The 16,981-nt window shown below is 38.2% G+C and overlaps 1 protein-coding gene across 6 annotated transcripts in view; it reads right to left on the bottom strand.

The window, feature by feature from the left end:
- The window catches only part of ldb2a (LIM domain binding 2a), an 81,789-nt gene extending 67,171 nt beyond the window's left edge, over positions 1–14,618 (bottom strand). For all 6 annotated transcript variants that reach the window (XM_026330264.2, XM_026330263.2, XM_026330262.2 and 3 more), the window contains exon 1: positions 14,350–14,618. In XM_026330264.2, the coding sequence (XP_026186049.1) occupies positions 14,350–14,481 (132 nt within the window). In that variant the 5' untranslated portion in view covers positions 14,482–14,618. The remainder of the gene's footprint in view (positions 1–14,349) is intronic.
- Between the last annotated feature and the right edge of the window lie 2,363 nt (positions 14,619–16,981).

Genomic DNA, 16,981 nt, shown 5'->3' on the forward strand with positions numbered 1-16,981 from the left:
ACATAGATGATGTGGTTTAGTTTGTGTCTCTGTTGAAAAGCCTCCAACGCAGACAACAGAGGAATCTGAAAATATCACATTGCATTTCATGCAACATGAACAGCCTTTAGTTTCAGGATTCACAATAAAACAAATGGCACTTGGCAGTTTTATTGCTCTTCTCCAAATCACTTATTTTATAAATTAAACACACATTTAGTGGCACCAGCTAATAAAGCTCAATCTTGCTCGCAACTTTTCTATTATATGTAGGGAAAGTTCTGGTTAGAATTGGTAATCATTAATCCTCCAAACTGGAGCTTTTGGGCAGCTTTTGGCTAGCACCATGCCAAGTTGTGAAATGTGACTGGCTCCGTGGTGGACTGGCCAGTTTTGGCACAAATCTCAAGACAGAGGAGAAGCTGGATACAAGCCAGGCGAGCTGGAGAACAGCTAAAGCTTGCCCAGTAGAAAGAAGCCATATGAATCCTCTGGCTGGAGCTGAACAAGCCACAGAGGAGGCACATGGTGATGTGGATGCTGTCTTCAATTTCAATCCCTCAACTACAGCAGGAAATGTTAGGAGCTTTACTTTTATTCTGACATTTGTAGCACTTTATACAATTGTAAATGACACATTTACTATGAAAAAAGAAGTCTGCACTGTTCCATCTTCCAATATCCTATGAGCCTTTTTTTTTCCTTTATCTGTCTCTCTTTATATCCACCTCACTCTCTCTGTCTGTCTCCCATCTCCTCCGCCGCTGCTCTCTGACAGACAATGTCCTGCCTTCATTTATGCCCGTGGACTCTGTGACGAACCACGTGGCGTGACGATGTTTGTTGTCAAATGCTACAAATCAGGCCAGCTCGGAGGGACCCGGGGTGAACCGACATGGTCGCAGCCATGACGGCCGTCAGCCGATAAGGCTCTATTGATTCAAACACATCGTACCCCATCTGAGGGGGATTTATCAATGTGTCAATTGCCCAGTAGCCAACCACAAATCACCAGCATTGGCCAGGCCCTGGGGATTTACAAGAAATCCAGGGGATTGGAGGGACAGCATAGGGAGGATCCTCAGTAAATAGCAACAGAACTTAGGGTTAAGTCCTCACATACAGCAACATCCATACGGGATGGGCAGGCAGATAACACAATGTGGCAAAAGAAAACACACAAAGAAGTTTTACTCTACATGCATACACAACAATACACCTGTGTACTGCATGTACATGTATTTATGCATACACAGTATGCATAAATTCTTGCTTTATGTTTAATGCATCTATCTTTATTTACTGTTTAGAAATTGTGTGCATTGAGTCTACACAATCATAAAAGGAGACCATAGTTTTATCTCACTCACTCTATCTTTCTAACAGTCCATAAACCACTAATGTCTCTGTTAAACACAAACCGCTTTCCTAGCTGGCTTTTGTTAGTCTCTATTTTTTCACCATTGCTTCAAGCTTCTTTTGGCAGAAAAGCTTCCAAGAGTGTAGGCGTGTCTGAGGCCTTAACCTTGGAGAAACCCCATTCAGTTTCTGCACAGTACGTAGCCTGCCTGACTGGTGGGCCAAGGAAGTTTTACTGTTGTCAAAGATTCAAACATTTTCAGGTTATTGGGGAGCATAACAGACGCAATGACTGCATGTCTGGAACAGGTCTTTGGCCAGATAGCTATAGTCTGATTGCATGCTGGAGGTCACTGATGAACAAAACATTTAAATTAAAAGTTTAATAACCTTAATTCAAATTCATTTATTTTGGATGAAGAATATTATCATAAATTGATCACTGCTCAACAATTAGTTGACTGAATAACTGAGTTGATGAACTGATATTTAATTAATCAACAATTTAAATACTGATTGATCATTTATTCACCAACACCAAAAATGTGGTCCTAAAAAAGAACAACATAACAGCATAAGACTGGATTTGCTGAACAGAACAGTGAATGAATCAGAACAGTATGACCTGTGTGCAAAACACCTCCCCAGACATGGTGGTCCCTAGAATAAAAAATAACCACACATGTACTGTATCTTTTAAGGGACTATTAAGTAGAAGAACCACCCCTTTAGACTCCATGGCCAACACCACGTTAATCATGTCAGACTTAGTGCACACTAATGTTGAATATCAGCATAGGCTTATCCTCCTGGGTCTCATGTGTTTTCATATAATGCAAACTTAACATGTTCTGCATTCGGCCACCGTATAGCCACCAGCCAAGCATTATGCAGATGAAAAGAAATAAATGCACTGGTGGGAAAAAAACAAGTCATTGCCCTTGAACAGCCACTGTGTGTTCACCATGAATGAACTTTCTCCCAATAAATGAGGTCAGTCAATTTGACTGCATGTCTGCTAATGTACTTAGACACTGTTCCCATATTCTCAGTTACAAGCAGCAGGTTGTTTATGTTACAGTATATAACCAAGATCAGTGTCAAAACACTGTTTTAAACCAGTAAACCTGCATGAAGTGGTCACATCAGCAGTAAAATCATTGTGCCATTGGTCAGGATAATCAAAGTTTAAAAAATATATATTTCTCCACAAAACAGAAACACAAAATACTGCACAAAATAGTTAAAGCTGTCATAGTTAACAGAAAATTAGGCATCAATAATATTGATAGTTTACAACAAATTAAATAGTTTGTCAAGCAAAAATTCAAGTTTCAAAGGTGAGAGAAGTGGATCAGAACTAACTTGGATTTGGCCGACCAGCCTGTTTTGGCGGCTATACTTTGGGATCTGGGATCACTGGATGCAGCCTGATGTGTTTGTTTTTTAAATATTTATCTCAGCTTATTTGAGACAAACAGTAGTAAGTCAATATAACTGGCTAAAACACAAGAACAGAGTACCATGTTAAGTTAAAATGAATATCAATAAGGATGAAAAAATACTTCAATAATAAACTGCATAAATGACACAACAGTGACATAAAATTATTTACCGCACACAGAAATTACAGTCACAAGAAAAGGATTCAGGTTGTTATTTGGACACACTTAACACTATTCTAACAATGTAGGCTGTAGCCCCCCCTGTTGAGCTAATTAGACCAATAAATAATCAGCACACGACACACTTCCTCCCACAGCCTAACAAAAACCCCGATCAATACTGGATTTCATCAAATCCACTGATATTGTTCAGTTTAACTTAATGTGCTCTGCTGTGATGTTGCCATGTTAGTGCCTGCTTTAAACACATGCTTACCTGTTGCTCGTTAGGCTGATGAATGGGACCACACTGAAAGTGCAGTACTGAAAGAGGGTATTTAGCAGCATACTGCTGGTTAATATGAAATACAATTGCTGAGGCTTTCTGTGCTCACAATATTTTGGAACAAAATCCTAAATCGATCTGTTTTGCTGCAAACTGTTTTTTTAAGTCACTGCACTCAAAAAGCCTGAAATGGGCAATGGAAAAATAAAGTCAACAAAAAGCAACTGAATTATTTAATTTTGTAATAAAATTTAAAAAACACATATAACACATATAAACACATTTTACTATTTAGCTATGTATTAAATTACCATATAACCTTTTACTGATTCACTATATACATTAATCTAACCTTTTTTGATGGAGGCCACAGTATTTTTTATTGTTTAAATATTTGCAGAACTAAAATTAAATAATAATTCCTAAATATCTTCGTTATCACTGTGCGACTTTAACTCCACCAAAAATAATTAAAGATTGGTGCATGTGCCTTGTTGCAGTGGTGCTTTATGCCATGAAGCTGTTGATCCTTATTGTGTTAAAGCCTCAGCACCGCAAAATATGAACATAATATCCACCAGCTGAAGAGTAAGTTTTACTGAGCTCATCTCATCTGTTATGTCGCACTGACAATGTGATTCCTTTGGATTAGACATCCCTCTCATGTGAAAGTACAATCTGAAATCATCACTGTAAACCAACATTTTCTACGTGCTTCTTGTAAGAATGATAATGGATTTCTTGATATGAAAACTAAATCCTCTCTTGAGAGACCAGAGGCCAGGATCAGCTACAATGCTCACAGGGTTGTCGAGCTGTTGTTGGGCATTTAGTGTCTTGTTTAATGACACTTCAGCAGGGCAGACGCTTGGCTACATGCAGGATGTTTTGGCAAACAGCTTGTGACTGACTAAAAGCTTTTCATTCAAGCCCTGAAGGTTACTTATATACTAAAGTGAAGCATGACTGCTCAGCAGAAGTTTCTGGACTAAATTTACATTAAAAATAAATATGTAAATAAAAACAGACCATGCAGGCCATTGATAGTCTGCACTGAATTCCCTATTTATTCAAAATAGTTAAATTCATCCCACAGGAAGAACTGTAAACTTCAAACAGCTGATCAGCAAAATGACAAAATATGGAGAAACCAGCACACAGCAGAACTCCTGTGAAACTAACCTGAAACGCAATGTGTGTCTCCTGTCTGCTCAGTGACTAAATATTATAAGCTAAAATATTTTTCTGTTCAGTGCATAGCTTTCTTTGAGCTAAATGGCATCAAAAAGCCAATCAGTTTTAAAGGAATGAAGTAAACTTCGTTCCACCAGCTAATTTTATGTCTGCATAAAAATGAAGTCTACCCCTTTTAAACACAGTAGAGGACAGTGCAAAGACTGAAAAGCAAATTGTAGAATAATTATGACAAACTCAGGCAAAGGTGCAAAAATTCAATAAGTTAAACTTCACCATCAAGACAAAATCACATCGGTTTATAACCAAATCCCTGTAAAAAACAATGACATTCCCATTAGCTCCAGCTGTTTACTATACTACTTTCTGCTTGGCCAATATTAGCCTGCTAACATGCTGAATTAATATGATGAACATGATCAGCACCATACCTGCTAAAAACGAACATGTAAGTATTGTCACTGTGACAGTGTTAGCATTAGCATTTAGGTCAAAGCTCCTCTGTGTCTAATTACCGTCTCACAGAGCTGCTGGAATGACTGTAGACAGAAGACAATGACAACAACAACAATGACTGACACTATCTAAACTGATTTCAATTTAGAATTGATTTTGAGGTTTTTTTATTTGTTTGTAAAGCCATACGTGGGTTGGCACCAAGAGGATATTTCAGAACTTTTTCATCATTAGTCCATTTCATGACTTTTAAGATCATCAGAACAATTTTAACTGCTCCAAGATCAAGGTTATGAGGTAAGGAGGACTGTGTGCCAGCAGTTTGCCACAGCAAAGCTCTGGAATAGCCTCTCTTTTTGGATTAGAAGTTCACCTTCCAATGATATTTTTAAAAATAATCATCAGACGCATATGTTCACTATGGCTTTTAGTTGCCCCTGGTGGTTCTTTTATTTAAATTAAATTTTATTGGGTTATTTTATTACTAGTTCTTAACCTCTAACACCGCTGTGTCTTCATTATTTCAGTGTTCTACTGCTTGTATCCACATTTCTTCAGTGTGGTTCACTATGTGCAACACTTTGGTCAACTCCTGTTGTTTTAAATGTGCTTTATAAATACAGCTTGATTTGATTTAATCTAATTCATTGTCTAAATGGGCCAGAAACTGACAACCCTTCAAAATAAAAAACAAAATAACAAGAGCACTATAATGGATCACTGCAGTACAATTTAAGTATCTAGTTACTGTTTAATATATGAATTTTAGAGTTTGGTTTTAAACAGTAAACCATGCTCAGGGCGGCAGGGTTCACTGTCTCACTCAAAGACTCTTAAACAGGACACATGGTTATTAGGATGCAATGATCCAACGAGTCACCTCTGTGTTTTGGGAATGACTCTGTTACTACACTGTGGAGGCTGAACAACAGGACATAGATGAACCACAGTCCCGCCTGTCTTCTCTGTTATCTGAGCAACCGTGCAGCCTGGAAGGAACCATGGGAAAGGGCCAGGAAAAAGGTGGGTCTATTGTCTGAATATCCTGCTGGATGTGACTGACGCTCATTGTTTGACCAAAGGTCTTTTTTTTTTTTTTCATATGATTTTCTGGTAACATCCTCTCAGAGCATCCTATTCAATAAAAAGTGAAGTAAAGTTGATAATATTGATAATATTAAATATATGGATTTGCCCAATTTAATTTTAATTTGAAAGCAATATACTCAAAACCAAGACAAAAAGCAACTTAGAATACTGTGATAAAAGCAAGTATATGTTTTACTGTAACGACTAGACCATTGTGAAAAAGTTACATAGGTTTATGCTAATTCTGAAATGATAACCTACATATATACTGTACCTCCATTGTTTTAAAAGGGAAGGGGGGAGGGGGCACTGAACTTATGTTAGATTTCGAAAACTAGTTTGTTTCTCAAGGCTGGTTCTATAATAGGTTTGACTCATGATTCACACAAAAAAGTATTGAATCAATGAACTGAAGGAGAGGTCAAAGCATTTTCAATATTTATTTATTTTTCTGGTGCTTTTAGTTTTTAGTTTCTGTGCCCGCAGTTGTGAAAAAAATGGCTTTTTAATGGTTTTAAAATTGTTAACTGGGCTCATTTTCAAGTGTACCACATCTATCCTTTTATTTATTGAAAGACTTATTGATAAGAGGAATACACACCACAAGATGTGAACACTTGCCATACATGTATGATTATAGCAGCTGCTTATTTACACATCCAGGTGATTTGGAACAACATTATCATTAATTTGGACTTGGGTTTCTGGCCTCCTAATGAATTTAAGGCCAATATTCACTCTCTTGTAGCTGATTTGGGCTCTACTGACTCCCAGAGGAAACATCTAGGTCTTAGGCTGCTACATGTCTCACTATGTTCACCAGCTAGTTGCTAACTTTGTTGTTTAATGCTGAGCAGGTAGCGTACAATGTGTTTTTAGAGCTTATTCTGCGAAAATAGTTGTGGGATAGAAAGCTAAACAATAACTCACTGTAAAGCTTCATTAGGCCAAGGGAAGCTGCAGATTCAGGTGATTATTCTCTGTAGGTTGAACAATATGAGAATCCTTTATTTTTATTGTCACATCATTTTCGCATTTGATGTAATCTGAAATATTATTAATAAATAATAAATTACAGACATGTAAAAGAACAAGTTTTTTTATTTAGCAGCTGCAGTACTAATGACTCTTGGAATAGAGAGTGTTGCTGTTATTGTGGCAGCATGTTCATATGCTGTGACCTGTATATATACATTAATTCCTGTCATCCATAGCCAGGGAAAACACAGCAGAGTGTTTTAACTGCGCTAATACTTTGCATGTTTACCTGTAGAGAATATGCACAGGAATAGCCTGAATATTTCATTTCTGATTTTGTCCTTTCTGTCTCTACTCCACAATTTTACACCAACAAGCAGCTTTCTAAAAAATAAAAGGAAAAACATAAAAGGGTATTTAGCTATAACCACAGTTTTGACCACAGGATAAGGTTTTTTTCCTTTTCTTTTCAAAACCCGTCTGCTCATCTTTTAACAGTATTATTCATTTATTTAGAAGGAGGATGTCGGCAGAGAGTTAACTAAAGGAAGCAGAAGCTAATGCGATTCAGTCCTTTCAGTGACTGGCAGCATTATGAAAATATAAAATGTTTTTGTTTTCAACGTATGAGCTCTGAGCAACATTTTACGAGTCCACCAAAACAGATGTTTGTTCACTATCAATAAGTCTGTGAATCATAATAACAACACATATTACAGACTCAGCTGGTAGAGAAATAAACAATAACAATGTTTTAGTCAGCCCTGAGCCAACTAAATATCAAATGTTATAGACTTATTTCAAGCATATTTTCCATTGTTTTGTTGTTTTATTGTATGGGAGGGCATTTAATGTCCAATAATATAACTGGTGATATCTGGCTGAAAATTATCTTTACTTTCAAATGTACTCGAGAATTTAGCAGACAGTGTTAATCTCAGCACCAGTTAATACCTTCTTGTTAAATAATGAATAAATTAGCTGTAAAGATTTCCAGCATAACTGAGGCTGGTTTTATGAGACCTACGGTATACCTAATATATTTCTAATAATTAATTTTAAAGGGAAGCTTATTTGTATAGTGACTTGTTTTCTCTGATAAATCCAACTATAATGGTTCAGATAAGGTACCGTGATCCTCAACACATTTTTTGTAATCACTTTCTGAGAGTTTCACACGTGTACACTGCATAAACTGTGCATGCTACCAAATACGCACACACCTGAAATGTTTCTCAGTTCAGAAGAAGGTTTGGTTTATGTATTTTAGGAGAATAAATCTCCCGGTGTGTTCTTGGTGGCTCATCTTTAATCCCTCACTGTGAAATCTCACAGCTCAGTGCCAACTTGACCTCTACATCATAAGCCTAATCATGTCAATCTGACACGTAGTGCTGATGGGAACAGATCCACTTTGCCCCTGACAGGAACAAGGGATTTTGCCATAATGAACACTCCAGTTCCTCCAGTTCCACAGTTGAGCCAATGAGTCAGGTCTGTGGGCCCATTTGAATAATGAAAATGAGACTAACTATGCGCAATAGACACAAGAATCCAATGAATGGCCTGCCAATCACTGTTACTGATTGCATGTCTATCCGCTGAGGAAGAGTGTGACCATTAGACCCACTGTCAGCAGCAGCAGAGAGGTTTCTGAACGCAGCCCTGTTGGCATTATTATGGTGCCTCCATTAAAATGCTTTTGTTTTCATTCTGTCTCACCCTCTGTGTTGTAGTTTTACTTACAGTGTTATTCTGTGTCCCCGCTCTCTGCCGCTGAATATTAATGTCCTCTATGCTAATGGCCTTACACCGGCTGAGGTCGACCAAGCTCCTCCTCTGAATGTTAATCCGCCACCACATTTGCATATGCTTAAGTGTCAAATTCCCCCACAAATCATTGCAGCTGCCTCCGTACGGCAAGGCCAGTGCCCCCCGAGCGACAGCACAGAAACAATGTGGTCACACCGTATGCATAGCATCAAATCCACATCAAAGCCTGTTTAGATTGCCAGGTCACAGCGGGTTCACATTGTGTAAAATGAAGGTAATGGGATAGCAGTCAGCACGGTGCAGAAATACAGCCAGGCAGGTAATAAGTATGAATGGAGCAGGTAATAAGGTTGGGATAGAAACAGATCCCGAGTCATCACAGGAGCAGGGCTGCTTAAGCTGCAGCACAGTTATCAGTTCAAAGGTGAGCACTGATCCCAGACAAACACAGGACTTGTTGTGCCATTAGATTTTTTTTCTTCCTTATTTCCATATGTACTTTAGGGTTATGGCAGGTGTAAAGACAGAACAAACAAACAAACAGTCCCTCGCATGCTTTAAAGGAAGAATCCTGCCTAACAATGAAATGATTTGTTTCATTAATGAACCTAACAAGTAACTAGTAATTGTCTAAAATATCAGTGTCTTAATGTTTCAAATCACAATTCAGTTTTTTTTGTTTGTTTAATTAAATAATACAATAATAGTTGTAAACTATTTTTAATTTTTTTTGTGCTTTCTTTATTTTAGATGAAAGTTAACTGAATATTGAAACAAATTGGGGCCTTAAAGAATTTTATAAACCAAACACATCAGTGATTCATTGAGAAAAAGGTGATTAACTCATCGATAATAAAATAATTGTTTGTTCCAGCCCTGATATCATCTTCAGAATAATAGAACTAAAAGGATTTAACTGCTTCTCTACCTTGTATGTGATAGTAAATTGAATAACTTTAGGTTCTGGATTGTTGGTTGAATAAAACAAGCATTATAACAATGAAAACATGTGCTTTAGAAAAGTCCCCTAAGTTGTGACCTCGTTTCTTTGGTGAGAGAGTTTCTTTGTTTTATATCATTATAAATGGAATATAGTTACTGGTCAGATGAGACATTTGAAGATTCACCATGGATTCTGAGATTTTATAGAACAAATGATTAATAACGTAAATGATCACTAGTTGCAACACTACACTATAGCTCTCTGCACCTACAGTGCAACTCATAAAGCAACCTCTGTAATGCTCTAAAAATCACCATCTCTAATAGCACAAAAGCATCTGAGGGTCGAGCTTTCCTTGTAAAGTTCATTTCTCTGACTTTTAAAATGGCTCAGAAATATAACTGCAAACATTGTCCACTTAAAGTTCCAGTCCATTACAACAGCACTGTGTCTAAGATGTTAAATCAAAAGATTAAAATCTAAACTATGTGTTTCTGTCTAATTCCAACAACTTCTTATTTCACTTCCTGAAGAGTAGCTGCTTTGAGCTTGTACTATAGATTTCAATATAGCTTCCTCTCGGGGTAAGTCAGTATCCTCCAAGTGTCAAGTCCCTGAGTCCTGTGTTTGACAGTGCAGTTGCACCACAAGCCAAGCAAAATCAAAAGCACACTCATGAATAAGACAAATGGAAGAATTTCTAAGAAAAGAGTGACTTCACTCTACTCCTTCAACACTTTTCCAAAAGGAGGTGTCACACAGATGCTTAGTCAGTTCCCCTGTTAAAAATGGGGATTGAAACTATAGTGAGTCATTTTGCTTCGATGGCCTGCCAGTGAGCACGATGTTAAGTACGCTCCCAGCTATTCTTATCCTTAACAATGGCAGTCTTTTCACAATATTCAGCATCTTTACTCGGGTGATAATTCTGACAAGGCTGCTGTTTGCAAGCATGAAATCTTTTTGACTGGATCAACAAAATATAGTAACAAACCCAGCTAAACAATGTCTTAAAGACGTAGCTTCACACAAACATAATTCACTATTATATGTTCTTTGGATTTCTTTAAGATACTTTATGACTTCTGCTGCATTTTGAGAGCAATTTTTTAAAAAGGCTACAATAAAAAAGCACCTTCATATGATACATGAAAGGATTTCCGTCCTGGAGACCTCTGAGCCTCTTTAACACCGAAGGAAACATACTTAACCTTGCTTTATTGCCTTGGTGCTTCATGATTCGTGTGCTTGTGCTAGTTAACAGAGGGTAACTCTACAAATAAACAAAATCATGATTTTGAACTGAGCATATGTTACAGAAAATGTTGCATCACTTCTTGAGACTTTAGCTGTAAAAGGTGGCTACATCCAACAGATCTACATCTGTACCCGGTGCTGAATGGATCATTTCCAAATCCAAGATAATCTTTTTTTGTTATAAGACGTCTATCTGATAAATAAATCTGTCCAGGGTATAACTGACCCCAAGCAACACTAATCACATTGATTTGGATAAAATAACACATTTTTTAATCTGCCATTATAAAAAAAATATACTATATAATCTATGGAACACAAAATACAGTATATTCTTACAACAGCAAGGCTTAATGTTAATTTAAAAGGGAAGGATTACCACTTCAGTACTTTTCTATGCATCAGATTTTAATGAGGTCTAAAAAAAGGGAGAAAATTTGAAGAAAAAAAAATTCAATTATTGTAAAAATGTTTAGACAGACAGTACAGTAAGGAGATCAGTGGGAAGTAAAGCCAATGCAAACAAGCCTTAGCAAGCTAGAGTTTGTCAAACCTATACTTCACTGACAGAGGTTTAACTATTAAACATAAAAGGATGTGGATCTGAAACCCTGGTAGTAGCAAAACCTTGATGAAATATTCAAGAAACTATCCAGCAGGACAATTCAGCTGTTTTCTTCAAATGGAATCCAGATTTTCTTTGCAGGAAACATCCCAAACTTCCTGTTTTGAAACAACACGATGCTGACCCTGCACTGCTCCTGACATGCTCTAAATGCAAGCTGACTTTTACAGTCATCTTATAGGAGATGGACTGAGCAACGGCTCAGTGATAAAAGAAGCTGCAGAATTACCCTTCAGGCACACATCATCATTAAGGGACCAGCAGCTAACCACACTTTACAGGGAGTAAACAGCTCCAGTAAGTCTGTTTCATGAAGCAGAGACAATATTTTTGCAGTATTTCCCTTTTCTGTCTTAAAGTAAAAGGCACAAGTAGGTATTATATAGTACATGCAGCGCTATTACAATCGTTTTTGCCTCTCAATATGTTTCCACATGCAATAGGTTTGTGTAAATTGATGGCTAGATTTTGCATTCATGAGGATAATTACTATATAATTTTGTTAAAAGCCTGAAGTGAGCTGTATGACACATCTGGATGCAAACAAATTGTTAAACTCCAGCCATTTATTTCCCACTATAAGATGCTACAGCTTTCTGATTACATTCACCACCTGCATTTTAATCAAACAATAACCCCTTTGCTAAAGAGAAGACATATTATACAATCTGCCTCCAAAGAGAGAAAGAGAAACATGAGGAGAATGACAGTATGAACACCAACAGGAAAAAAATAGTTACACTATTATACAATTATACAATTTAGTCAGAAGAGATGAAGGTAGCAGTTTAAACTGATGTGTGCCTATATAACGTGTGTCTGCGCGCTCACACCATGCAACTTATTCATTTTTGTTACCAGCTGAATGTGTTTGTGCTGCAAACACATCTGGCGGTGCATTAATGTGCACGTGTCCTGGTATGTCTATGTCTGTGCACATGTGTTTGTGTGTGTGTGTGTGTGCACGCGCCCAAGGTGACTGCACTTGGTGTCTTGGTATATGTGGTATGGGAGTTGAGGTCCACTGGGGCTTGGACCACTCGATATGAATAATGCATCAGACTGGGCCGTTGCATCTCAGCAACATTGCCTTGGTCTGCTTATAGTTGCAAGCTCCTCTTTAGGAAAGTCAGCATCATTCTGCAAGCTGCAGCAGTAACCCAGCTGGAGTCTTGCTTCAAAATATTATTTCCACAATAACTCCAAAAATTTCTCATTAAATCATTTAATGAATATATTTATCCAAAACACTTCTGTTTTTATTGCCTTTGCAGGAATTGTACTCCAACCCTAAAGCTTCCAACTACAACCACAAGTCACATTGTTTATAATATTATATAGTTGATCAATAGAAAATTAATTGGCATGTGTTTTGCTAATGAATAAACTGTGATGGAAATTTTAGGCAAAAATGGCTAAATTCACTGGTCCTAGCTTCTCCAGTGTGTAGATGATCTAGTTTGATCACTTTCCTGTGATGATAACCTATCATATTTGGGCTCTGGGTGATAGGTCAGATAATGAGAAGTCCACCATGAGCTCTAGGAACTTATGACTGGCGTTTTTTGTTATATGTTGATGTTCTATGGCTCAATAATGAAAATAATCCTTAGTTGCAGCCCTAACATTTATACTCCAAAATGTGAACAGTTAAGCTGATAAAAGATGCATTACTGTGAATTCTGCTGCCTACTATCCCTGTGACGATCCAGGGAGAGAAGAGCTTGACATGTTGGATGAACTTTTTATCTGCAGATATACGCATTTGTGATCACAGAACAGATGCTGAAGACAGATGCTTGCTATCTAATTCACAGTGGGATCACCAAAGGTTCAGTCTGAATGACACTGTACACCACACTCGCTTAGCGCACAACTAGTTGAAGCATCAGGAAACTGACATGAAATTCATGTCCCCATGCATGAATGTCCCCGTTCCCCGTGCAATTATATTCTGATCATCTTAATATGCAATCAGGGTCGCTCTCACTGAGAAAACTTCATCCACACACACACAGATGAATCATAAATCACAGGGTGCATTATTCTACCATAAACCCTTCACTAGTTCACAGTGGGCAAACTCTCCACATTTTAGTTGGGCCTGTTTGGCTTCAGCTGATGCAGTTTTTACCAGACTAGAAGCAGAATGCAAATATGTAAAATCCGGGCGATATGTAAATGTATGCAAATGAGGTGAATGCACGTGAAAACTTTGCCTCACACTATTCAGCCTGACTACACTTGAACAGTGTTTTAGACTTTCTAAGTTCCTTTGTGTACTTAAGACTTGATTATGTTTATATAACTTTCTTTATAATTATGTCACATCGCTATGAGTTGGTCAATATGGTAGAATAGTGATGAGTCTTCTAATGTTTTTTTAGTAAAACATCTCCATATGTTTGCTATTTAGTCACACCTACATCAGGTGTGTCCCGCGACTGTCAGACACTTAATCTAAGTGTTGTTAATTGGCCACGTGAACGCATCTCTTCCACAAATCACGTTTTTTCAACTTAAAACTTGCGCCTGGTCTGTAACACAGATCCCCCCGGAGGAGGATGTTTTATGCAGCGAAGTCTACACACCGGAGCCTGTTTACTTTCACCTCAGGAATGTTTGGCACTTTGGCATCACATCTGTATCTCCTGACTGACGGACCTTCAGACCGACCCGAGCCCCTCTCTCTGTCCAGCTCCTACATCTCTACCCTCCTCTCCGCACCGGACCCCCACAGCCTCGCTACACCTCATACCGGTACCACGAAACGGGACCGAGCAGCGGATACCTCCGGTCGGCTCACCTCTGTGCGCGCCTGCAGCCGCTTGTTCATCTCGTAGATCCGATACTCGGGCTGGACCATGTAGGGCGAGTGTCTCCTGTAGAAGGGTCCGAACGGAGACGAGTAGAACGGGTCGTGGGTTGGATTGGACATGGTGGCTCCTGGCGAGGTGCACGGCGCGATTTCAACATCCAGCGGGCACAGCAGCGCACATGGGAGTGCGATGCTCTCTGAAGACCCCCAGTGGGAAGCAGCCGCTGTCGAGGCTGAGCTGCACTCTGCAAGTTGGCCTGCCTAGTTCTCTGCTATAGCGTGGTGCTGGAGGAGGAGGAGGAGGAGGAGGAGAGAGGAAGAGAGGGAGGGGGGCAGAATTGAACGGGGGAGGAGGGAAGTCGTTTCCTGTTCCCGCAAGACCTACACTCAGTTTTGCAGTCTTGCAAAGTTCAAGTAAGATCTCTGCGTGCATGACTGTGTTGTCCTTGTGTGTGTGTCTGTGCGTGTGTCTGTGCGTGTGTGTGTGTGTGTGTGTGTGTGTGCTCATCTGTAGGGATGCATTGTTTTACTTCATGTGCTTTGATACTGTACCCACACATTCCTGTTTACATTCGGTGATATATGGGGAGAAAACAAGAATATACTGTACAAATATGTATTTTGGAAGAATCAATCAATCAGCATATCAGTATTACTGATATGACACGTGACCAAGCCATGCATAAAACAACTCATACAGACCAATGACAATGTCTGACCCAAATATGGGCTTTGAATTCTCAATAACTGCACAGTCCTACTATTAAGAAAATACTGATACAATACTGATTATAAAAATTGCCTTTAGTTGTATTTTGACTCTTTTTGTGTTTTCAGTTAGGTCATAAAATATAGGAGTACTGCTGTTCAGGGTGAAAAATCTTCTGTGTTGACTGTATTAACTCAGATATTCATGTTCCTACGCTTTTGCACTGGAAACAGTAACACAAAGTCGAACCATGCAAGAATAAGTTTAGTTACTTTCACGATTAAGTAAATATAACGTTGTCTCAGGAAGCTTGCCTTAAGACCGAAAGGACTAAACAGCAGGTCTTAAGTCTGAAATGAAAAACAACACAATTACAAGTAGGGTCTGTGTTTTTTCTCTATAACAATAGCCATACTGTATCTCTAAGAGTTTAAGGTGCAGGTGTCAAACCTGCTCAGACTGCACTAGTCCATTTTATGTGTTGAATAGTTTCCTAATATTACATTGACTGTGTTACCTTGGGTCAATGTAGCTAATGACAGAATCTTAGTACCTGGCTAGTTATGGACAAAATAGCATAATTTGACATTAAAGGAAAACAGGGTAATACTTCTAGCTGTAGCTGCATCCCATAGTCCATAATATAAACTTTTAAGAAATAAAATATTATATTTAAAAACACTCATCACAGAATTCAATAACTAATATTAAAAGCCACGATGTGCAGGATTTTTAAATGTCAAATTTTGGCATCATTCAGCAGTAGTATCAACAATGCACAGCAACAACATTCAAACTGAAATGTTAGTAATAAACCCCCTTAATGTGAATTTTTAAATAAATGTTGATCACCACCATGTTAAGTTAGTTAATACATCAAGGGGCCCAGTGGCAAAAGATTTGCCAGCCCCTCTGCACTGGCAGCCCTGTGCACAATGTGTATATGTCCCCTGTCATCTCCAAGGTCTGTTTAGATGTACAACAACCAGGGTGCATATGGCAAGACGATGAATTAACACAATGTAGAAATGTAAGTACAATCAACTAAAATTATAAAGTACTTAAACTAGGTGTTAGACACAGAGCAAAACAATGAGATAATAATGCAGGACTCGCATTAGTTGATATTGTATCTTAATAGAACATCTTTTGCACAGTAAGTGCAAATTTTCTGGTTCATCACATAGAGCAGTTCAACAATAAATACAAAATAAGTTGTTAACAGGATCAGCCACCACAGGCAGATCGCTCAAAGTAGTGAGTGCCACCGTAAAATAATCCAAACCTTCATCGACACACAAACAGGTACATCGCAGTACTGCCCACACAGTCTGATTGACAAGTGATTTCTGGCAAGTGCAGAGCAAGAAACACAATGAAAATGAAAAAACAAAGCTCACAGATTGATACTAAAATATAAATTTTATCCCCTGTACAATCTACTGTTATTGTTACAAACCAAGCAGCATCAGAAGATAATCCACTGTTGTCACTAGCCTAATCAAGAGACCAGACTATTTCAGGAATGCCCCTCTCCTTCAGTTAGTATCCCTGAGAGAAGGTGCCTAAACTTGTTGTGTCTCCCTGTGTGAGTTTGAATTGGTTCAAATTTAATCCAGAAAAGATTATGCATCATCAAATTACCTGTGGTTTATTTTGATATGACTGTCGTTCTTGTATATTTACTATTGACTGAACATGAGGCAATCCTCATTTTAATCTAAGAACAGAAAATATCTTTTCCTGAACACACCTGTATCTTAGTTTGCAAACTAGTTCCTTATATTTCACATCAGAACTGGTTTGCATAATATGACACACGGACATGCAGCCTAACATGGTGACACTGTATGCAAATAGCAGAGCACAGACTGCTTCTAGTTTATTCCAACAATTTTACACTATGTTCTA

This window comes from Mastacembelus armatus, chromosome 10, assembly GCF_900324485.2.
Source record: "Mastacembelus armatus chromosome 10, fMasArm1.2, whole genome shotgun sequence".
Classification (NCBI taxonomy): domain Eukaryota; kingdom Metazoa; phylum Chordata; class Actinopteri; order Synbranchiformes; family Mastacembelidae; genus Mastacembelus; species Mastacembelus armatus.